Consider the following 24,969-nt stretch of genomic DNA (forward strand, 5'->3'; position numbering starts at 1 on the left):
ACCTGTTTCTGTAGCCTCTTAACTGATTATATATTTCTTTTTAAATCATTTCATTCATTCATTGAAATTATAATTTAATTTGGGGAGAATTGACATCTTTATCAAGCCATTCCATGTAAGAAGATGGAATTTTTCAAATCTTTCATGCGTGACAGTAAAGTCACAGCTTTCTTCCCATGGATTTTGTTCATCTTTTGACATTTATTCTTATTCTTCAGTTTTAATTATCATAAACAGATATATAATTCATTCCTTTCCAAATGCTCTATAACACTTGAATATTATGTCATATTCTATTTGTTCATTTTATTTACTCATTCCCTAGTTGAAGTACACATAGATTTATAATTTTTCACAACTACAGACAATGCTGACATGAACAATATTGTAGATGCCTCCTAGTTCATATGTTCAGGTGTTTTTGTAGTTACCTTTTATTCTTTTATATATATATATTACTTATTTCTGTCCCCTCCCCCCCAGTTGTCTCCTCTCTGTGTCCATTTGCTGTGTGTTCTTCTGTGACTGCTTCTACCCTTATCAGCGGCACCAGGAATCTGTGTTTCTTTTTGTTGTGTCATCTTATTGCGTCAGCTCTCTGTGTGTGCAGCGCCATTCTTGGGCCGGCTACACTTTCTCTCACACTGGGTGGCTCTCCTTATGGGGCACACTCCTTGCGCAGGGGCTCCCCTACACAGGGACACCCCTGCATGGCAGGGCACTCCTTGCACGCATCAGCACTGCACGTGGGCCAGCTCCACATGAGTCAAGGAGGCCTGGGGTTTGAACCGCGGACCTCCCATGTGGTAGGTGGATGCCCTACCCCTTGGGCCAAGTCCGCTTCCCATCTTTTATTCTTAAGTTTCTATGAAGTATAAAAATATTTTTAAATTTATGAATGGGTGATAAATGTGTATACTCTTAATATCTCTAGTTTTCCAGGAAATTTAGAAATACTTTTAAAATCATGAATAGGTATTCAATGCAAGTGCATAATCTTAGCCTCCAGTAACTGAACACATGAATACTCTTTTAATTAGTAAAGCAGTGAATTATAGTAACTTTTTATCTTGAAATATCCTTGTATTCGTAAGTTAATCCTAATTAATTTATTAGTCACTGAAATCATTTTTTAACATACTGCTGGATTTACTTTGCTGATTTTTATATAAGATTTTTCCTTTTATGTTCATAAGTATAATGAAATATAGTTTTTCCTTTCTTATACTATCTCAGTTCAGGATTTGGTAGTAAGTTCTGATGATTTCATAAAATGAATGGCTAACTTTCCATCTCTTCAAAGTTCTGGAACCCTGAACTTAACATAGAAATTATATGTTCCTTCAAGTTTATGTCCCTTAGCAATTGTCTTTCAGATGAATAGTTAATTATGTAATCTAAGTCCTCCACACACTAGTTCTTTATATCTACCTGAGGTTTCTATTTTTGGGACAGATATATTTTAATTTTCTACTAATTACAAATTTGTCAATTATTTTCTCATAGTTCTAACAGTTTCATCTTAGCTTAGGCTGAGCTATGCTGTCAAAAGTTGTAATAGTTCAGGTATAGTATCATCACAGGCTTTATATTTCATTTACATAAAATATATTTTTTAATGCTACTTGCTTTTACTTATATTAATATTGCTATACTGATTTCATTTTAATACAATTTAATTAGTAAAACTCCTTGTATTTCAGTATTTTCCAAATTCTTGTGTTGCTGTAGGAATGTTGCTTACAGTCAATTTACACCTTGATTTTATTTTTAATCCAAACTTTAAAAAGTTATGAGCAAAATTAATCCATTTATATTTATTGTAAATATGGATGGATTTATTCCTCTCATCATTCTATTTACCACACATCTAGTTTGTTTTTTTTCTTCCCCTTGATCCCATTCTTGCCTTCTTGTTGGATGGGATAGGTTTCTTTGTTCTATCCTCCCTCCCCCCTTTAATGATGTGTAAATGATATATCTAATTTAATTCTTCCAGGGTTCATTTTTAACTCTAAAAATTTAATGTTACATATTCAGAATACATATATTTAAAATCAATAGGTGGAATTAATTTGCACCTATGATCCCTTGAACACCTTTCTGAAGTCTTTTTGATACTGTTTTCACACCTAAATTGGGAACATGACTACTTATCTTGAGGAGTAAATGAGATGCTAGGTCAAGGTCCACTTTGCGTCTCTATAAAACAAGAGGTTTCCAATTCCTTCATTCTATGTCTTCTTCATTATTCCACCAACACACTTCAGATCCAAAGCACAAATCACCTCTTACCTCCTTTGTCCTTCAAAGTCACCTTCTTTTCACCTTTCATATCTCTTGCATCATTATTGCCTTCATCTAGTCTTTCAATTTCCTTGTAAATCTCACAATTTCTTTTCATCCTCCCTTTACATTAAAGAAAATCCCATTCTACATTGTACTGATCGACCTCTTTTCCTCCAGATTTAACGAAACTCATTTCCCCGCAAATCCACACCTTTCTTCATTTTCCTTCAAAATGGCGGACTTCAGACGTTCCATGATCAACACCACGTGCGCCTGCGCCTCCCGCGGCCATCTCGCCCAGCAGCCCCAGCGCCCCCTTCAGCCTCGCGCCTGCGCAGGAGGCTCCAGAGCGCCGTCGCCCCGCCCCCTGGTTGAGTACGCCTGAAACCGCACGTCCCCTTCCTACCCTCCCCCCCCCAGACTCTGCACCGCCCTCACCCCTTTCCTGTGAGATTCTTCCGCAAGTGGTAGGCCCATCTTTGGTGGACAGCCTACGCACTCGAAGAGCGATCCAATAGGGACCTACGGTGCTAGGTTTCGACACTCAGTCTTATGCGTGCGCCACGGCCAATTTCCTCCAGGCCCCAAAGTTGATAACCGATTCTCGGGACTTTTTTGCATCCCGTGAAGCAACAGACGGGAAGAATGGGACTGTGGCGGAGGGATCTCTCGCCTGGGCTCTGCGCACCTCAACTAATGGGGGTCGCCCAGGAGGCGGAAGGGGGAGGGGAGAAGGGCGGGGCAGCCGAGGAATTGTTTTTTTCCCGTCGCCCCGCCCTCGCCGGACCGGCCAATGACGGCGGGCCGTCTCCCCGCGAGCTCCGCCCCGCTCCGCGCGCGCGGCCAATGGGCGGCGGCAGCGGCTCCGAGGGGGCGGGCGCGGGCGGCTGTGCGCGTCCTGTGAGGCTCTGGCCCCAAGTCGGCAGGAGTCGGCGGGCGGCAGCGGGCGGCAGCGCCGCGGGTGACTCAGGCGGCGGGAGGCGGGTGAGGGCGCCACGGCCGAGGAAGGGAGGGAGGGCGGCGGCGGCCGGGCCGCGCAGGCCGCGGTGGAGGGCGCCCGGGGCCGGGCGCGGCGGCGGCGGGTGCGGGGCCGCCGCCCTGGGTGAGGGGCGAGCGCTTGGAATCCTCCGGAGCCTCGCGCCGTGCTCCTTTCACTCCCTCGGCGTTTGGGTTCCCGGTTTGGGAAAAGCGAAACTTGGGCGAGCGCGGGTCGCACGGCGCCTGGGCCTGCGTGTGCGGGGGAGAGAGGGCCGGGGCCGGGGGCGGGGGCGGGCCCCGCGCGTCAGGCCGCCGCCTGCGGTCGCGTCCCCGGCGCCCGGGGTCGGCCCCGCTCATGTCGCTCTCGCGTGTCGCAGGGAGGAGCCCTTCCTGCGGGGCGTGGAGACCATGGTGCTCACGCTCGGGGAGAGCTGGCCGGCGCTGGTGGGCAAGAGGTTCCTCAGTCTGTGCGCGCCCGACGGCGGCCTCGACAGCTGGGACGTGGAGCGCGTCGCCGAGTGGCCCTGGCTCTCGGGGACCATCCGGGCCGTCTCCCACACGGACGTGACCAAGAAGGACCTGAAGGTACGCCCGCGGGGCCCCGGGCCTGGGCGGGCGACGCGCGGTTACCGTGGTAACGCACCCGCAGCCTCCCCCTCCCGTCTCGGGAAACCGCCACCCGCAAGTTGGCCTGGAGCGAGGGTCCCAGCACGAGCCTTTGGAAAGGTCGTGCAGCGCTGCGGTGTGTTTGTCCCAGCGCTCCCGGCTGCCCGGGTAGAAGTAAGGGGCTCGGGGTGGCTCAGGCGCCTCGCTGTTGGCCGGGGCCGTGCCCGCCGGGGACTGTCTGCGTTAGGTTGCCGGAGGGGGCGTTGGGTTGGGAGTAGTAACGTTGGGCAGGTGGGTGACGCTTGGGGTCATGTTAAGAATTGTGACTGGTGTCTTGGAAATGTTTGCAATTGTTTGTTTGTTCCTCTTAGTTTCTTCTCTCAACTTTTTAAACTTGGAGGCTTGTTAGAAATGAAGCGTAGATGTAGAGGGAGGAGCTTGGTTCTCTTTGGCGAAGTAGGGTGGGTCTGTGCCCGTAGGTGGTGGTTGCCTGATTGTAGAGGACGAGTCTGTGGGTGGGTGTGCGATCTGACCTCTTATAGAGGGCTGGGTGGAGTCCCCACATGTACGGTGTGTCGGAGGAAGGGCCTGGAAACATTCCACTGGGGTGTTTGGGGACTGGGGGAAAATGGGAACTGGTGCGAACAGTTAAGTTTTAGTCAGAATGACACTGAACCATATTCAGATCTTTTCAAAGAGAAGTGAATTCAGTTTTTAACTTCCTAATATATTGGTGTGCAAGGACTGGGAACAACCAGAGAAGAAGCCATTGTACCAACAAAGACTCCTTTGTACAAAAATAACAAAACAACAAAAACAAAAACCCTCACAAAGACTCCGTATTGGTGATAACTTGAAGGAAGCTTGTTGGAACAGAAGGTATTTCCACCTGGGTAATGGATGTCTTGGTTTGTGTACCTTCACTTGGTCTTTTTCTTTGTTTTGTTGTGGTTTTTTTTTGGGGGGGGGGGAACTATGCTCAAATAGTGGAAGCAAGTTTTAGCATTAGCAGTCAATATGTATTGATTTCTTAAACATAAGTTCATTTTAACACTTTAAGGGTGACGGTGCATAACCAAACTAGTATTACTCAGCGAGGTGTTGTGGGAGGAGGGATGTTTGGTTATATTTTGAACTTGTGCAGTGCACCTTGTGCTCATGTTTAAAAGGAGGATTAACCACCGAACGCTTTACCACATGGCAGGCATCAGGCTGAGCACCTTACAGCTACTATCTTATTTCATCCTAGCAGTTCTTTGGGAGTAGGGAATGTCAGGGAGTAGAGAATGTCAGTGCCTACATTTGACAGATGAAAGTACTGAGGCTGGCGGAGATTATCTTGCCCATTGTCACATGCCTATATTCCATCCCAGAAAGTTTAGACTCCAGGGGCCAGCCTCCTCACTCTCAGGCTGTATGACTGAGGTTTGTGCCACAAAAGGGCTCCTGTAATACATAGTGAGTTTTGGTTTTTCTCCTTCCTACTTTGATGTTTTAGTAAATTGGATTTTGATGTTTTAGGGAGTATGTGGTGTGGTGCAGGGATGGCCAGTGACTGATTAGGCTAATGACCTTTCTACCAAAAACTTTGTGTATTGGATTTTAATCATAGTTATTGTGGTTTCTTTCACCTACCAAGTACAATTTTCTTCAATGCATTTGTTTTTTATCTGATTGGACTAGAAGCAACATTTGATTTAGACTTTTTAGTCTTTAGTTCTTTGGCAGATGAAAGACTTGGTGTTCCCTTTCCTGACAATGATTGAGGGCCTGTTAGGTTAGGCCAGCAGCCTAGGACGTTCTTCATGTGTATTCTTTTTAATCTTCATGCTCCTGTCCTCCAGTCTTCGAGGTAGTGGTGATATCTTCATTTTCAAAATGAGGAAATAGATTTAGGAAAAGAAATTGGGTCCAGAATTGCATAGTTAGCTGCTAAGTGATAGAGGCAGGATTTGAATCCAGGTTTGGCTGTGCATCTTTTTTATTGCACTAAGGTGCTTAACATAGAGATAGTGGATATTTCAATTCATTGATAATTTAACTGTGTTTGGTTTTTTGCCTTACCTGCAGATTCTACAACTCAGTGCCCATGTAAGGTGCAAATCTACTCCATTTCTTTTTTCCAATCATGAGTTGTTCTCTACGTAGGGGCCATGCTGTCTACCAAAATAATAGTACTTTTAAAAGACAAATCCAGTTTTGCTTGGTGAGATTCAGGCAAGAACTAAGGAAATAAGATCATGCTTATACTTGGGCATATGAACATTGAGGTTTTTAGGGAGTGAGGCAGGGTACTGAGTTGAAAACAAAATTGCAGTAATGTGCAACTGTTCTAGTAGGAGTACAAGTCTAGACTGGCTTGCTTATTGGCTGAAGATGACAATAAAGAGGCCTTGGCTTGTTAAATGTATCATTTTGAGAGAGAATTTGTAGCAAAGTCACTTAGATGGTAAAAAGACAATGTGTCTAGTAGTTAGTTACAAAGAAGTTAACAGGAAGGCATAGTTAACAGTAGATAATAACTATTAAATGCTTATTATAGCCAGCACTTCATTTAATTCATAATATGTCCTACATGGTTACTTAGTGTTTTAGTGTCAGAAATTGAGGCTTCAAGAAAATTTGCCTCCAAGTATGTTCCCAGACCTCCTTAAACACTAGACTTTTTCTGTTCAGATAGAAGAGCCCTTTATTTTGTTGTATCCACAGCACCTAGAATAGTGCTTGTCAGGTAGTGTGTGCTCAAATATTTGACTGAGTAAATGAAGGAAACAGGATTATTACCTCTGGATGGAGAAACAGCTTGGAAGATATCTACTGGTAGAACAGCGCTCTTCTCTTAATTTGGAAGTTTTATAAGAACCTCTTTAACCTTATTTTTAGTTTACTCTTTCTGCTTGAGTCTGTGGGGCAAGTGGTTTACTAACTGGTTTTGTTCACGTAGGAAGAGGAGGAATTTTAAATTAAATAAAAATAGAGGTTTCTGCATGGAATATTGAGGGGGCTTATTGTCTACCAGTTGAAATGTTAAAAATGTTAAAAAAAAGATTTAGAATAAATTGAAAGGTAGCATATTCATAATATGTTAAGAAAGCTGTAGTGTTTTGGTGCTCTTATCTGACCTTTTAAGGTTTTGTGAACAATTCCTACTTCTGGGTGGCTGCCAGAGACTCACTTTTGTACTTCTCGGACTGAAGTGTTTTGTGTCTTAAAATACTTGTACCAGCTTGTCAGGATTGTGTTTGCAGGGCAAAAGTTGAAAATTTTACAATCACCCGGAAAAAACAGTATTTTTTCATATAGGAAGCTAAAGGTAGTTTTGGCAGACTGTGGGGTCAATTGTCAGTTGTTTCTATTTTTTGGTAAACAGCAAAATAGTCTTAGACTCTGAACTGGGATATATGGAAATATAATGCAGTGCAATAAATACTTTTGTGTTTCAAATTGTATCTTCCAACTCTGGAAGTTAAGACATTTTTATTAATATATGTAAAGTCCTTCTAAGTTTATGGGCTTTCCAAAGTTTACTTTGGGGGCAGAAACTAGCCCCCAAAGCCCTTCTGCATCTCAAAATGGTTTGAGAGCCAAAGCTTGATACATGCCAGGCTATATATTTATTTTGAGTTGCGAAGGGAAATTAGAGAGTTGGAAGAGGGAAAGCCCATTCCGATAAAATATTTCAATAGAATGAGAGTGAAATTCAACTTGGGCTTTTTTTTCATAGCAGGTACGGGGATTGCACCCAAGACCTCTTAAACAAGAAGCAGGCACTCAACCATTGAACTACATCCACTCCCCCAACTTGGGCATTTTTAATGTTTATTTTTGTTAATCACCTGTCTTTTTTCAATTGTTTTTATATGTCCAGGTATGTGTGGAGTTCGATGGAGAATCTTGGAGGAAGAGAAGATGGATAGAAGTCTACAGTCTTCTAAGGAGAGCATTTTTAGTAGAGCATAACTTGGTTTTGGCTGAAAGAAAGTCCCCTGAAATTTCAGAAAGAATTGTTCAGTGGCCTGCGATAGTGAGTAAAACATCTCTTAAGGCTTAATTGAACTAATGAGAACAGGGCATTTCATCCATTATGAATGAAACAGGGAAATACATGTATCATGTCTAGCTCTGGCCCTGTGGGAAATAAAAGAACAGACTGTGGAAGAGTCAGTAGAGTATGAAGGGTACCCGGGATCTCCTGCCCAACTCTGCCCACGAACTCTGTGACTCTGGGCCAGTCCTTTGGCCTCATCTCATCTGTGAAATGGGGATGGAGGTGACGTGGGGAGTATCTTGGTCTGAGGTCAGAAATCAGCAGTCACATGCAAACATGCAGACCTGTTTGGTTTGACCCTCAGTGTTTTGAGAAAATTGGAGTTAGTTACCACCTCCTGAAAATATAGAGAGTACACCTAAAAATATGTATTTCCAGTTTCTCTTTAAAAATCTACAAGATCTGGCAACACTGGGACCTTGTAGCAATAGGCTGGAGCTGAATAGTAGCTGTTGCCTTCTCGCTATCTGCCTAGCTCCCGTAAGGGTTTCTAGTCTTGGTCTCATGATCTCTAAGGTTCCCTCTGCCTCATAATATTCTTTGGCTTTAAAGATGCTATAAGTCAAGATATGATTTAGAGGGTGTTTCAAGTTTTATTGCTCTTGAGCTGGGGCTTAAAGGAAGAAGGGTCAAAAATGGATAGTTGGAAAGGCCAAAGGACTGAATAGTTGGTGAAGGGTCTTTGTAGGCTGTGCTAGCAAAGTTAAGATTTTATCTATGAATGAGAAGAACTGCTTGGTGTTTTGAGTGACAGAGTTATGGTTAAAGTTGTATCTTGCTTTTTTTGTTCTTTTCAGCGGATAGGAATTTGCTGAAAACATGAACCATGTCTCCCCAGAAAAATGGACATACATGCAATTTTTGGGCATTCATTTTTTTTTTGGAAAGCATTGGATATGTGTTCTCAATTCTAAATGCTGCTGACTTCCAAATGTATATATCTGTAGCTCTGGTGTCTGCCCTCTACTTCAGATTTTATATCTAGCTTCCCCAGGATGTCTCACTGTCATCTCAAACTTAATATGCATAGAATTGGCCTTATCATCCACTCTGTCCCCCAGAATCCTTGCACCTGTATCTCTCCTTCTGTTCTCAGTTGATGATATGACAGTTTTCCTGTTGGTCAGTGTCTTTAGCCTGTTTATCACAAGGACTTAACTGATTTTTCTTCTATACCGCTTCTTTAGTCCTATTACTGCCTTATTCAGGCTCTTAACTCTTGGTCATAGTTCTCCAAAAACCTTAAAATAAATCTTACATTGCTTTGGTCTTGGCTCCGATATACCTGCCAAAATGACATTAACTTAAAACTGTTCATTAAAGGGCTTCCCGTAGCTTACAGAATACAATGCTAAACTACTAATTTGGGAGGTTGATTCTCTTCCATCATTTGGCACTGCCTACTTCTCCATCCTCATCTCTCACCAAACATTTGTGGTTTTTAAACTGTTGTCATAACAAATTGCATGGAGTCCAGAAAAGACCATAAAGTTTTTCAACTCTATTCCTTTGTACCTTGGTCCTCCCTACTTCTAATAGTCTTCCTCTTCATTCTTTTTTCTATGGTTGAGAATTTACTTCCCCATCCTCTCGCCTGTGTACTCAAAATAGTGTGTTTCTTGTCATTTCCTGTTACATGGTATGATAATTTCGTCTGTTTCCCTTATTAGACTGATCTTGAGGGTAAGAGTTGTAATCTCTTTACCTCTGGTACAGTGTTTGACTAATAGGAAGCACTCCAATATGTGTTGAAACTATGAATAGATGACTTAATCAAGTTCAGATTTCGGGAGATGCACCAGTTAGAGGATAGAGTCAGAGAGAAATTCTTGGCATTTTAGTTGGAGTATAGGATAGGAAAGATGATGTCTTTGTCATAGAAAATAGTGCATCACAGGGGAAATGTTCAGTGACCAGACTGTTGAGTTTGAGAGAGCTTAGGAAGGCAATCGGAGATAAGAATTTGGGCAACTTGCCTGGAGAAGTGTTAAATGTAGCTTCCTGAGGGAGAGCTAAAGGTACAGGCATAATCAACTACTTTCTACAACTACTCTGTTAATTGGTGATTCTTGGGTTAGAACTAACCACTTTTTCCCACTCTCTGGGTGATAACTGTACTTATTATTTTAGAATTCTCTTCCACTTCAAAATAAAAGTTGTTAGGCTAGACATAATCTTTTAAAGGTTTATTCTGTATTCTGGATCATAGGTTGGCATGGTCATGACTACCGGAAGCATAAATAAAGTTTTACTGGATCACAGCTATGCCCATTTGTTTATTTACTGTGTACAGAATGTGCACTCTAATAGCAGAGTTGAGTAGTTGTGAAAGAAACTGTGTAGCCTGCAAAGCCTGAAATATTTACCATCTAGCTTTTCATAGAAGTTTGTCGCCACTCCTGGACTAGATAATAGTAGCAAATAAGCACTTAAATTTTTATATGAGTTTATTCTTTATTTTTCTTATTTATTTGCCTAATTTCTTATTTTCCTTATATATATCATTTCTTAAAGACCATATGCCATATTATTGTGATTTGTATGGTTGTGTGCTTGCAACTCAATCTAATTTACTATATAACTTTGGACAAATCCTTTGAAAAATCTGCATTTCACATTTCTTTTTGGTAAAATAAGGGGGCTGTAATTAAGCCCTAAAGTCCTTTCGTTTTGAAAACTGAATTCATGATTTTTTTCTCTGGTAGAAATTTTAAGAATTATTTTCAAATAGCTATTTGTCAATATTACACTTTTATTATTTAAATTACTGTGTTTTGATATAAATTGTTTAATGTTTTTGTGGTCACATACTTTTGTTGAGATACTTTTAGTAAATAAAAAGTTGAAGGGCTTTAACTTTTTCTGTTTGTGTGAAAAATTGCCAGTCTCTATTTTCAGAATTATGCTGACATCAGTTAAAATTCCCAAAACATTTTCTTTTGTTCTTTTTTAGATGTACAAGTCCCTATTGGACAAAGCTGGTTTGGGCTCCATAACTTCTGTTCGCTTTCTAGGAGACCAACAGAGAGTGTTTCTTTCTAAAGACCTTTTGAAGCCTGTGCAGGTAAAGCAAAGAAACAATGTTAAACCCTAAAAACAAATATAAAATCATTGACATAAAAATTAAAATATTGATGTTGATTGCTCTAATTCAGAACGTCTAACAGCAAAAACAGCCCATTCTATCAGCAGTTAGTTGTTAGAGATTATTCCTAAATGTTAGCCATTTGGTTGTGCTGTCCTTTTGGGTTTGGAAGGACAAAGGTACTACACTTGATGGGGTGTGGTTTGTATGTGTGTATGTATTGTTTCCAATTAGCTTGTAAAACTCACCTTTTTCACAACCTTTAGGCTTCCTGGGTTCTTGCTCATATGTGATTTTTTTTTTTCTGTTAGGAAAATATTAGTAGGGAGAGGAAGCACACACAGATTTATGTCCATAGATCACTATTCTGGGACTAAATGTTGATCTTTTAATATCTTTTAGATGTCATTATGAAGCTTGATAATCCTCCTTACCTGCTTGTATTTTGTGACTTCAGAGACTGACCTGATCTGTTTCTGTGGAATGGAGAATAATTAAACCTGACTAATTGTTAAGGGGTAGCTTAGGTCAATTGTCATTGGCAATGTTGGGCCTATATTATCTACTCCAAAGTCTTCCTTTTACTTCCATATCCTGGACATGAGTGAAAACAAGTTACTCAATCTGAGCCTTATTTTATAATGTTTTGTTTTATTTTTTTCAAAGACTTATTTATTTCTCTTCCCTCCCCCTCCCCCTGCCCCGGTTGTCTGTTCTCTGTGTCTATTTGCTGCATCTTCTTGTCTGCTTCTGTTGTTGTTAGCGGCACAGGAATCTGTGTTTCTTTTTGTTGCGTCATCTTGTGGTATCAGCTCTCTGTGTGTGCGGCACCATTCCTGGGCAGGCTGCACTTTCTTTTGCATTGGGTGGCTCTCCTTATGGGGCGAATTCCTTGCGCGTGGGGCTCCCCTATGCAGGGGACACCCCTGCGTAGCACGGCACTCCTTGCGTGCATCAGCACTGCACATGGGCCAGCTCCACACGGGTCAAAGGGGCCCGGGATTTGAACCGCGCATCTCCCATGTGGTAATCAGAAGCCCTAACCACTGGGCCAAGTCCACTTCCCTATAACTTTTTAGTAAATGAAACAAAGGAGAATGCTGTCTCTTAAGTTAATTTCAGACACAAGTTACTCTTAACGTTAAGTATGCACCCTGATATTTTTCATACCTTAAAAGGAAGAATGGACTTCCTGGGAATATACAAGGGTATATGGCTATGTTTCTTTACTAAGTAATAGCGTTGTTTATATTTCTCAGCATTGTCTTTTTTTTTAAGATTTATTTTAATTATTTCTTTTCCCCTTCTCCCTGTTGTCTGCTCTCTTGTGTCCATTTGCTGTGTGTTCTTCTGTGTCCCCTTGCATTCTCAGCGGCACTGGAAATCTGTGTCTCTCTTTGTTGCGTCATCTTGCTGCATCAGCTCTCCATGTGTGTGGCACCACTCCTGTGCGGGCTGTGCTTTTTCGCTTGGGGCAGCTCTCCTTGCGGAGTGCACTCCTTGCACGTGGGGCTCCCCTATGCGGGGGACACCCCTGTGTGGCATGGCACTCCTTGCACACAGCCACACTGCGTGTGGGCCAGCTTACCACATGGGCCAGGAGGCCCTGGATTTGAACCCTGCACTTTCTTGTATGGTAGGTGGACACTCTTATCAGTTGAGCCACATCTGCTTCCCTCAGCATTGTCTTTTGTATTTACATCTTTCATGTATCCACAGTTTTTCAGTAAAAGAAGAACTCTTTAATTTTCTTTACAGAGATTGGCAAAGAAAAATCTAGAACTGTGAATCTAGATGCATTCCTGTCTTAGAATTGCTGTTATTCTAGTGATGTCAGTGTGGTAAAACATTGTTATTAATATAGTAATATTAATTGAGGGAGGAGTCTGATGTCTGTTCTTGACTTTCATTGATGATGATGGTGGTCAAAGTCCAGTGCTTCAGGGGCTTCCTTTTAGATATAGCTTCTACTATGTGGAAAGTATAGGTTGGGGATATGATTATCCCAGTAGGATGATTACTCTAAATAATGCATAGAGCATTTCAAAATACTTGGCATGTGCAAAAGTTGGGCTTGATATTTAGATTTGCCTTTTGGGTTGAATTGGGCTATTATCTGTGGGTACAAAAAAGAGCAAGGAAAGAAAGAAATTCTGGAAATTACAGCAGAAGTCAATGAAATTGAGAACAAAAAACAAGAGAAAATCAACAAAACTAAAAGCTGGTTCTTTGAAATGATCAATAAAATTGACAAATCTTTAGCAGACTAGCAAAGAAAAAAAGAGAAGATGCAAATAAAATTAGGAATGGGGTGGGGTGGGGTGGGTTGCTTTATAACTGACCCCACGGAAATAAAAGGATCATAAGAGGATATTATGAGAAACTGAATTCCAATAAATTAGACAACCTAGATGAAATGGACAAATTTCTAGAAATGCACAAGCAACCTTCTTTGACTCTATAAGGTATACAGGAACTCAACAAACCAATCTTAAACAAGATTAAAATCAGTCTTCAAAAATCTTCCAACAGGGAAGTGGGTGTGGCTCAACTGATAGTGCGTCTGCCTACTGTATAGCAGGTCCAGGGTTCAAACCTAGGGCCCCTGCCCAATATGGTGAGCTGGCCCATGTGCAGTGCTGCTGCGGACAAGGAGTGCTGAGCCACGTAGGTGTCCCTCCTGTAGGGGAGCCCCACTTGCAAGGAGTGCGCCCTGCAAGGAGAGCCGCCCCACATGAAAAAAGTACAGCCCACCCGCCACACACATGGAGAGCTGACAAGCTGATGCAGCAAGATGACACAACGAAAGGAGATACAGATTCCTGGTGCCGCCGAGAATGCAAGCGGACACAGAACACAGCAAATGGACAGAAGAGCTTACAACGGGGTGGGGGGAAGTCCAGAACCAGATGGCTTCACAGGTGAATTCTGCCACAGCATTTCAAGAAGAATTAATACCAATTCTGTTTAAAGTCTTCTGAAAAATTGAAAAGGTGGGAAAATTACCCAGCACATTTTATGAAGCCAACATCACTTCAATTCCAAAGCCAGACAAATAAAAGAGAAGAAAATTACAGACCAATCTCTCTCATGAACATAGATGCAAAAATTCTCAACAAGATACTTGCAAATAGAATCCAACAGCATATTAAAATTATTACCACAATCAAGTGGGTTTTATATCTGGTATGCTAGGGTGGTTCAACATAAGAAAATTAGTATAGCTTGTTAAGAAATCGGAGGGAAAACCGTATGATATCTTGATTGATGCAGAAAAGGCATGCGACAAAATCCAGCATCCTTTCTTTTTTTTTTTTTAAAGATTTATTTTTATTTATTTAATCCCCCTCCCCTCCCCCGGTTGTCTGTTTTTTCTGTGTCTTTTTGCTGCGTCTTGTTTCTTTGTCTGCTTCTGTTGTCGTCAGCAGCATGGGAAGTGTGGGCGGCGCCATTCCTCGGCAGGCTGCTCCCTCCTTCGTGCTGGGCGGCTCTCCTTATGGGTGCACTCCTTGCGCGTGGGGCTCCCCTACGCGGGGGACACCCCTGTGTGGCATGGCACTCCTTGCGCGCATCAGCACTGCGCATGGGCCAGCTCCACACGGGTCAAGGAGGCCCGGGGTTTGAACCGCAGACCTCCCATGTGGTAGACGGACGCCCTAACCACTGGGCCAAAGTCCGTTTCCCCAGCATCCTTTCTTGATAAAAATATTTTGAAAGACATATAGAAAGAAAGTTCCTCAACATAATAAAGGGCATATATGAAAATCCACAGCTAATATTGTACTCAATGGGGAGAGGTTAAAAGCTTTTATCTAAGACCAGGAATAGGACAAGGATGGATGCCCAGTCAGCACTTTTTTTAAAAAAATTATTTATTTATTTTTTAAAATTACATTATGAAAAATATGAGGTCCCATTCAACCCCACCGCCCCCGCCCCCCACTCCCCCCACAGCAACACTCTCTCCCATCATCATGACACATCCATTGCACCTGATAAGTTCATCTCTGAGCATCACTGCACCCCATAGTCAATGGTCCACATCATAGCCCAAGTCAGCACTGTTGTTCAACATTGTGCTACTATGAGTTCTAGCTAGAGCAATTAGGCAAGAAAAAACAATAAAGGACATCCAGATAGGAAAAGAGGAAGTAAAACTCTCACTGTTCACAGATGACATGACCCTGTATTTAGAGAATTCTGAAATATCTAGAAGGCTACTTGAGCTAATAAACGAGCTCAGCAAAGTGGCAGGATGTAAGATCAACATGCAAAAGTACCATTTCTATATACGCAACCTGAGTAGGAAATCAAAGGGAAAAATTCCATTTACAATAGCAACAAAAACACTCAAATATCTAGAAATTAATTTAACCAGGAATGTAAGAGATCTGTATTCAGAAAACCATGAAATAAGTGCTAAAAGAAATAAAGGAAGACCTAAACAAAGAGCATTCCATATTCATGGATTGGAAGACTATATAAACATCTTGAAGATGTGAGTTCCACCCAAAATGATTTATAGATTTACTACAATCCCAATCAAAATTCTGACAGTCTAGTCTATGGAAATAGAAAAGTCAGTTACCAAATTTGTTTGAATGGGAAAAGAATTCCAAATAGCCTAAAACATCCTAAAAGATAAGAGCAAAGTTAGAGCACTCAGATGCTTCCTGGCCTTGAAGTGTATTATAAAGCTACAATGGTCAAAATATGGTATTGGCATAAAGATAGACACATTGATCAATGGAATTGAAAGTTCAGAAATAGACACTTAACACTGTGGTCAACTGAGTTTTGATAAGTCTACCAAGTCCACTTTTCTGGGGTAGAACAGTCCTTTCAACCAGTGGTACTGGGAGAACTGGATATCCATAACGAAAAGAATGAAAGAAACCCCTATATCACTCCCTATACAAGAATCCATTAAAAATGGATCAAAGACCTAAACATAAAAGACAGGGCTACAAGACTCCTAGAAGATAATGTAGAGAAGCATATAAGACCTTGTAGTAGGTCTGGGTCTCTTAACCCTTAACTCCCAAGGCATGAGCAGCAACAACAAAAAATAGACAAATGGGACCTCCTCAAAATTAACACTTCTGCACCTCAAAGGACTCCGTGAAGAGGGTTAACAGACAGCCTAATCAAGGGGAGAAAATATTTAGAAATCACACACTGACAAGGGTCTATTAGTGTATAAAGAGATCACACAACTCAACAGTAAAAAGACAAACGATACAATTTTAAAATGGGCAAAAGACCTGAATAGATGTTAATCTAAAGAAGAAATACAGATGGTGAAAAACAAGGATAAAATGTTCAGCATTACTGGCTCTTAGGGAAATGCAAATCAAAGCTAGGAGAGATTCATTTCACTTGTACTAGGGTAGCCACTTCTTAAAAACATTTACAAGTTTTGAGAGGGTGTGGAGAGGTAGGAATGTTTATTCATTGTTGGTGGGAATGTAGAATGGTACGGCCAGTGTAGAAGTCTGGCATTTTCTAAGGAAGTTGGATATAGATCTGCCATGTGACCTGGCAACACCCCTATGAGGTTGTACTCAGAAGAACTGAGAGCAGTAACATGGACTGACACCTGGACACCCGTGTGCATAGCAGCATTTTTCACATATGCTGAAAGATGGAATCAACCCAGCTGCCCATGAGCTGACAAATGGATAAACAAACTGTGGTGTGTTCATACAGTGGAATATCAGCAGTAAGACAATGAAGTCATGAAGCATGATGGCATGGATGAACCCAGAGGACATTATATTGAGTGAAGCAAGCCAGTCACAAAAGGGCAAATATTGTATGATTTCATGATCATGAACTAAATGTAATGAGTAAATTTGTGGAATTTATAGCTAGACTGTAAGTCATCAGAGAATAGAATGTGGTTAGAGACTGGAAAACTGAGGTTTATTCTGTGCAGAATTGTTAATGAATAGAAATGGTGGAAGCATATAGGATTTTTAATTGGTATCACTAACATGGGTATGATAGTGGTTTGTTTTTTTTGAATAATAATGCTCTAATATTGATATGATGAATGTACAACTCTGATTATACTAAATGCCATTGATTGTACACTTTAGTAAATAAGCTGGGTTGGGAGAAAATAACGAAATTTAAGATATGGAATATAGTTAGTAATACTTTGACAATGCTCTTTCATAATTTGTTACAAATGTTTCACAACAATGCAAGTTATTAGTGGGGAGTGAGTATGCTATGTTTGCTTTGTAAGTTCATAACTTCTGTACATTTATTGTGTATGAATGGTGTATGTCAATAAATCTTTTTAAAATTAAAAAAAAAACTACTAGAATGGCCTGTTAACAAAATAGAAAACAGCAAGTGTTGGAGAAGATGTGGAGAGATAGGAACGCTTATGCACTGTTGGTGGAAATGTAGAATGGCACAGACGCTGTGGAAATGTTTGGCAGTTCCTAAGGAAATTGGATATAGATCTGCCATTGACCTGGCAATACCACTACTAGCTAAATACCCAGAAGAACTGAGAACAGAGACACAAATAGACATCTGCACACTGATGTTCATAGTGGCATTATTCATGATTGCCAAAAGTTGGGAACAACCCAAGTGTCCATCAGCTGATGAATGGGTAAATAAATTGTGGTGTATACACATGATGAAATATGCAGCTGTAAGAAGAAATGAAGTTGTAAAGCATATGACAACATGGATGAACCTGGAGCACTTTATGTTGAGTGAAGCAAACCAAGCACAAAACGGGCAAATATTGTATGATTGCACTATTATGAACTAAATGAGCAAACTCATGGAATTAATAACTAGAATAGAAGTCACCAGAGTATAGGATGTGGTTAGAGAATAGAAAGCTGAGGTTTCATCTGTGCAGAATTGGTAAATAGTTGTTTGTAAATGTTTGGGGCTGAATCAAAATGGTGGAAGCAGATAATAGGAATTTTAATTTGTAGCACTAATGGTACGATAGGGTTTGATTTTTGTTGTATTTTCCCTTTTTTTTTTTTTGAGTAGTGCAACTGTTCTAATATTGATCGAAGTGGTGAATGCACAGTTCTCTGATTATATCATGTTCTTGAATGTGCACTTTAGATAAATTGTTTGGTTTATAGACAAAAAAAAAAAGTAGGATGGGTTGGGGCATAAATACACCAAATGGTAAGGTATCGGCTATACATAGTAGTAGTAGTAGTAGTAGTAGTAGTAGTAGTAGTAATACTTTGACAGTGCTGTATCATAATTTGTTAAAAATGTATCACAATGATATAAGGTATTGGTGGTGGGGTGAGGTATGGGAGCCCTGTATGTTATGCGTATTTGTTTTGTATGTTAACTTTTACTATACACTTACTGATAGGTATTTTCATGTATGAGTGACAGGGTAAAACAATTATTTTTTCTTAATGAAAAAAAAAAAGCAAGGTATACAGGTCAACTGTGTGGTACTTTTAATGAGCCCTAAAACTACGGGGCTCATTATTGTACTCTATGGAAGAGCCTGTTGTGGCTCTCTCCATTAATGTACTGCGACTTCTTATTGTAGAAATTAGAAAACACACATGTTTTGAAATTACAAAAGCATTAAATACCCAGGAGAAAACAGAACAACTTACCTATTAGCCATTCTGAGGATTAATGTTAAGCATAGTCCCTTTCTAAAAGATTAGTTATCCTCTCCCAGTGGAAGAAATGGATGCTCTGGTCTTGGTTGCCTTATATCCATTTCACAGTGGTAAAAAAAAAAAAACCTGAAGGCCTGATATTGAAAAGGCTTCTCTGGTTTTTGCCATTTTTTCTTTGCCCTGCTAGAGTTTGGATTTGGCAGATTATTTCTACTGATAGTTTTCTGCATACATTTATCATAACTAGGTGGGTACACAAGGCCAGAAGACTATGGACTAGTGCCAAGAGTAAAGCTACTGCTAAGAAATGAGTGTTCCAAAACTGACTTCTGAAGCCTTAGGCTATTTATTCAAATTTTCTTTTGAGTCCTCCCCACCCCCCTCCTTTCTATAGAAGATTGCTTTTGGAATACTATTTAGGTTAAACGAATCTGGATGAAATGATTTGTTTGGTAAACATAACAATGTCACTAGATCGACAGCTTGGATCTTTCTCATTTGTGTCTTATCTGTGTTTCTTCTGTCCTTTGGGTTTGGAGCTGTGATTTCCCCAATCCCCAGTGTTTGGAATACAGTGTTTTAGTTTTGAGTTGACCAGCTAATTTATTTGTTTACTATTTTTCCCATAGCTATAGTTATGTCATGGTTAAACTTATGCTCTGAGCTATTCTACTATTCTTTCTTAGCTTGGAGCAGTTTCTCATCAATCTGCCTTATAACTGGGATCATTTGATGGTTCCTACTTTTTGACTGTCCAGTTCATGTGACATTGGACTGGTTTGCTGCTATTGAGTGGCTAATTGACATTATTTTAACCCTTTAATTAAACTGATTGAAATATTTACTGGAATTTATTTTATTCTTTAAAAAATTTTTTAAATTAAAGTTAATAGATCACAGCGTTACATTAAAAAACATAAGAGGTTCCCATATAACTCACTCCCCACCCCCCCATCATTTTTGTAAATTGTATTTTTTTGAAGATATATACATCTCAAAAAATGTTACATTAAAAAAATAAGAGGTTCCCATATACCCCCCACCTCCCCACCCCACTCCTCCCACACCAACAACCTCCCCCATCATTGTGGCACACTCACCACACTCAGTGAACACATTCTGGAGCACTGCTGCACCACATAGGTAATAGTTTACCCTGTAGTTCACAGTTGCCCCCCAGTACATTCAATGGATTATGCCAGGATATATAAAGTCCAGCATCTGACCTGACCCTACAGTATCATTTAGGACAACTCCGAGTCCCAAAAATGACCCCACATTACATCTCCTCTTGCCTTTCCCTGCCCCCAGCAACTGCTCTGACCACTTTCTCCATCTCAGTGCCACAATTTCTTCTATTAGTCACAGTAGTTTCATAGTAGAATATAGTAAGTCCACTCTAATCCAGGTTTTATTCCTCCATTCTGTGGACCCTGGGATGGTGATGTCCACTCCACCCCTAGATCAAGAGGGGGCTTAGATTCCACATGGATGACGGGTACGATTTTACTGGAATTTAAGTAGCTCCTTTTAATCTAAGATTTAGTAGGTGATAATTCTTGCAAAATTTGTGATAATTTTACAACCTTTTTGATTTGAGAAGTTGTTTTGATACTAAATCAGTGCTATTAATTTACTTTAAAATTTAATAATCTTGCTTTTTTTTAAGGATGTAAACAACCTTCGACTCTCCTTTACGGATAATCAGAATGTCAGTAAAGAATTTCAGGCATTTGTTATGAAACATTTGGATGAAAGCCATCTTTTACAAGGTATGTTGAATTATCTCCTGGTGATTCTTCATAAGCTGACCAGTGATTAGCTTGTAAGAAGCTGAGTTTTAGCGCTTATTCATTCTCCAATTGAAATTTCTAATTTTTAAAGAAATTTCTTTGCTGTTTTCCCTATGCAACGAAGTGAGTGAAGGACTTCATTAATATATCCTAAAGCCTCTAAAGTTTGGAAAGTTCAGGGATTATATGAAAATATAAAAGTAAAGTAGATGCTTAAGTGCAGCTTTATTTTTGATATGGAACTTGATGTATTTGAAATTTCCATCTTATAAAATTGATAAGGCATTAATTTGGTTATTATGACCTCATTTACTTTTATTGAATTACTCAATTTCATAATCAAGTGTTTTATCAGTCCTGTCAAGTCTATTGGGATTCCTGAATTTGGTTCCACTAAAATTATGCAGGACTATGCAATAGGTTTTGATGAGTTGCCTAATACTATTTGGCCTGATGCAACATACCAGAATTATGTAGTGGCATTCAAAGAAAAGTCAATAGGAAAATGGAGCTTGAAAATAAAAAGTTTTTAAAATTTCCTCCCTAGTTTTGCTGAACTGTGTCTTTTCATGTATATAGTCATATCTTATTAATGTTCACTTTGCTTCATTTTTTAAAAAATGTTTAAGAAAAGATTGTCCTGGATGAAGGTGCTATTGGGAGATAATGGAAGTTGCTCTAAAAATCCTTTTTCTTTTTTTTTTTTGAAGGTGACAAGAACTTAGTTGGTTCAGAAGTAAAAATTTATAGCTTGGACCCATCTACTCAGTGGTTTTCAGCAGTCATTGTAAATGGAAACCCAGCATCAAAAACACTTCAGGTTAACTGTGAGGAGGTAAAGATGATGATAATTGTATATAAGCTAACTTGAGAGAAAAAGATAATTATAAAGAGAATTTATGATATCTTATAGGAGCTAAACACCTTTTTTTTTAAGTTAAAATATTAGAGTGGAAATGGAAATAGCCATAAATTGTTTTAAAAATATTTTAAGAAATATTTGTTATGTTAATAGTTTTGTTTTGTTTTTTTAAGATTCCAGCACTGAAAATTGTCGATCCATCACTGATTCATGTTGAAGTTGTACATGAAAACTTTGTGACATGTGGTAAGATAACACTGTTAGAAAAAAATCTTTCTTTTTCCTTTTCTCCTCTCATTAAAGAAACAGGGAAGCCATTTTACCTATTTTTAACTATTTTAGGTAATTCTACAAGAATTGGAGCTGTAAAACGTAAGTCTTCTGAGGATAATGGAAGCCTCATTTCCAAACAAGCAAAATCTTGCTCTGAGGTAACCTTTATTTATTTTTGTCACTTGTATAAAGCTTTCCTCAAGCTCTGAACAGTGCATAGTCAGTTTTGCCAGTGATTAAAGCTGCCTTCTCTCTCTTCTCTACTTCTTCCCTGCTCTTTTTTTACTATCTTGGTCATTATTTCTACACTCAGGCAGATGGAGATAATATGTTTTTGGCTCACTACTATGTGTAAAAAATGTCTTATTTTTTTTGGTATTTGCTGAGTGTTCTTAAAAGATTTGAAAGTTTGACCATATGGAGTTATTTTTGAGGGTAAATTGAGTTGTGTATGTTAAATTGTAAAAATTCCTGGCATGAGAAGAGGGAAGGAACCTTAGAATTTTGAGTGTATTAATTGCTGAAGTAGAACCCCCTCCAATAATAAGGAAGTTTGTTTAGTTATGGTTGAGAAATCATGTTCTGGTTTTTCAAAAGAAGTTGCTAGGCTTCCATTACTAATTTCTTCCCAGAAAAGTATATAGGCTCTTATGAATAGCACTGTGAATTCAAGTACCGTATCTAAAACTCCATTCTGAAATAGTTAGAATTTGGATCAAGAAACTCTTTGGTTCTAGACCATTTATCTTTTAGTTAATTAAGTTCAATCTTTAGGCCCTATTATACTACAAATAACTTTATCATTGCTAAAGTTCCTAAATGCACTTGTGTTCCATGCGTTGTTTTCTGTATCACAATTTTCAAAAAACACTTTACGAAACTTTGCTCCACGCTGGAGCTTAGAATTTTTGAATTGACGAAGTTATATTATTGTTAAGATTTTTGGCAGCATTTGATGTGGAGCCTAGGCCTGGATAATAAGGCAAGGAGAAACTGCAAGAGAATGAGCCAGATGAAGGTCAAGTAATTAACCTAGAATTCTGGATCAAGGGCAGACTAGATTTACAATATGGACTAGAATTCACGCAAGTAGCCTGGGGACCTAGTCTTGAATGCTTTTGTGAGTTGTATGCCTGTATGTTGGCAACAGAAAATTTGATACTTGACCTTCGAGAGCTTTGAGAACCAAGGTATCCAATTCCTCAGCACTTGGATGGAAGCTCAAGTTGTTAGGCAAAGAATGAAGAGATAATAGTGAAAATTAATATTACTACCTTTCATTTTACAAGGCAATTTCAAATATCTTCAAGCAAGAAACCAGAAATATTGAGCACTCACTGTGTCATGGATACTCAGTCCTGGGGATAGGAAGATATCTGCAGTTTCTGTCTTCAGGAGTCCTTAGTTTAGTGAGGGAGACAGATCCCCAAAGGGCTCCTAAATGCTCCAGGGGAGTGCTGTGAGCAGGAGCTGTGTTGTCTCAGGGAAGGAGCCTGGGTAGATGCTGTCAGAGTGAGAACATGTCCCATTCACAGGAGGGCAGGTGTTTCATTGCAGCTGGAACAGAGGAGGCAAGGGAAGAGGCAGGGTCATAGGGGGGAAAAAGTTTGAAATTTGTCCTGTAGGTGGGTTGGCAATGGAGGGGCAAGGGTGGTTGGAATATTCAAGATTTTTAAGTTCAGGAGATTGACACGAACTTTGTAGATGGTGGATGAGAAGAGGTGAGAATAGAAACCAGGGCCCTGGTTAGGTGTCCACCATAAATGGGCCTGAAATGAGGCAGTAGCTAAGGGGATGAAGAGCTATTTAGGACATAGCATCAGTGGTGAAAAACTATGTGTTAGGACTGAGGAGAGGTTCCTAATGAAGTGGGTAGAACAAGTGTAGTGTCCACTTCATAAATCACAGTTCTAGCCTCAGAAGCTGAAGCGACATGGTAAGACTGTCGTTTGTGATATTATATGTAGGCTCCAGGATAGAAAGGGACTGGGTTAGGAGGATTAGGGGTCCCTTTCTAGAAGGGAATGAATAGTAAGCCTTATGACGTAGTAAGGACTGTAAAGTGTGTGTGTTGAACAAGCAATTAGTATTCCATTTTAGAATAAGCTCAAAGAGGATATTGTCAATTAATCTATTGTTATCAGAAGTTTAGAGAGAAACGGTAGGATAACCACCTGTCAGGTTTTTACATTGGTGAAGTCAGTAGTGATCCAGGAGAAGGAATAAAGGCCAATTTGGGAAGTTGTTTGGGTTTTACCTGTCATGGAAAATACATCACCGTAAGTCAGGAGTGTGATAAAAAGAAACATGCCTTGGTGCCGTGCTGGGGAGGGAGTCAGGGAATAAGAATGGCATCATGATGGATATTGGAGGAATCACCCAGGGTGTCCCCAGGACGTCCCCAGGACTGGGGTCGCTGTGGTCCTCTTACGGGGAAAGGTGCCAGGTTTATCAGGGGTGGCAGAAGTACTTGAAGTGAATCGCTAACCTTCACGGAGGTGCTTGTAAAATGTGGTAGTATGAGCATATGTGAGTTGATCTTATCTGCCTGACTAAAGCTCTTCAAGGGCAGGGTATCTTATTTCTCGTTCTCAGTGTATTGTCCAGCACACACTTTCTACTCAGTATGTTTAAGTGCTACTGAACTGATTTTTGACAGTGGAAGCTATTTAAAAATAAGCCTTAACTTTGGCCTTGAGATGAGCCCCTTTTTACCCATTTGAATCTTAGCTTCTGTATCTAAAGTGAGAATCTAAATTTGATGTTTCAAAATAGTGGCAGGTCTAGCAGTAAAGGAAGGTGGAGATGATAGATTTTTACCCGGGCATTACAGTTCTTAGAAGTTTGTTTGTTTGTTTAGTTCTTCCTGTATTAGAAATTTTGGTTAACCCAGAAAAGCATAGTAAACAAAAGAAACATCACTTAAAATCACACTTTTCAGAGGTCCTCACTATACAAATTTTGAAATACTTTCCCCTTGTCTTTTTTTCCTTTCATGTATTCATGGAGGCTATACTCTTCTAGAGCTTACTTTGATTAACTTACAGTATATTATGAATATTTTCACGTCAATAAAATAGTCTTCATCCTGGGTGATTCTTTTAATAGGCAAGTTTTGGAAACACTGACCTGGCCTAGATTTTGAGATGCCTTGGGAGGTAAAGGAGGATGTGGGGAAAGAAATAGTTTAATATGTGTGAGCCAAAGGTGAGTGTACTGTAACACATTCGGCATACATCTCTCTGTATTTGCATTACATTTTCCAAATGTGTTGGACTGGCACAGAGTTCACTTTTAGGGTGGTCTTCAGAATGCAGTGGTTTGGGGTTAGGTAGGCAAGACTCTTTACTGACTGGATAAATAATTTGCTTAAGAGAAGCCTGTGTGCAAGGGTCATC

The 24,969-nt window shown here is 40.1% G+C and overlaps 1 protein-coding gene across 2 annotated transcripts in view; it reads left to right on the forward strand.

Annotated features, from left to right (window-relative positions):
- The first annotated feature begins 3,147 nt into the window (after positions 1-3,147).
- Positions 3,148-24,969, forward strand: part of KDM3A (lysine demethylase 3A) — a 67,038-nt gene continuing 45,216 nt past the window's right edge. The window contains exons 1-8 of one of the 2 annotated variants that reach the window (XM_058279048.2): positions 3,148-3,273; positions 3,645-3,852; positions 7,742-7,897; positions 10,875-10,985; positions 20,313-20,415; positions 21,147-21,271; positions 21,472-21,544; positions 21,641-21,729. In XM_058279048.2, coding sequence (XP_058135031.1) covers positions 3,676-3,852; positions 7,742-7,897; positions 10,875-10,985; positions 20,313-20,415; positions 21,147-21,271; positions 21,472-21,544; positions 21,641-21,729 — 834 coding nt within the window. In that variant the 5' untranslated portion in view covers positions 3,148-3,273; positions 3,645-3,675. The remainder of the gene's footprint in view (positions 3,274-3,644; positions 3,853-7,741; positions 7,898-10,874; positions 10,986-20,312; positions 20,416-21,146; positions 21,272-21,471; positions 21,545-21,640; positions 21,730-24,969) is intronic. The other variant, XM_058279049.1, reaches the window with a different exon arrangement.

The sequence above is a fragment of the Dasypus novemcinctus genome, chromosome 17 (assembly GCF_030445035.2).
Source record: "Dasypus novemcinctus isolate mDasNov1 chromosome 17, mDasNov1.1.hap2, whole genome shotgun sequence".
NCBI lineage: Eukaryota > Metazoa > Chordata > Mammalia > Cingulata > Dasypodidae > Dasypus > Dasypus novemcinctus.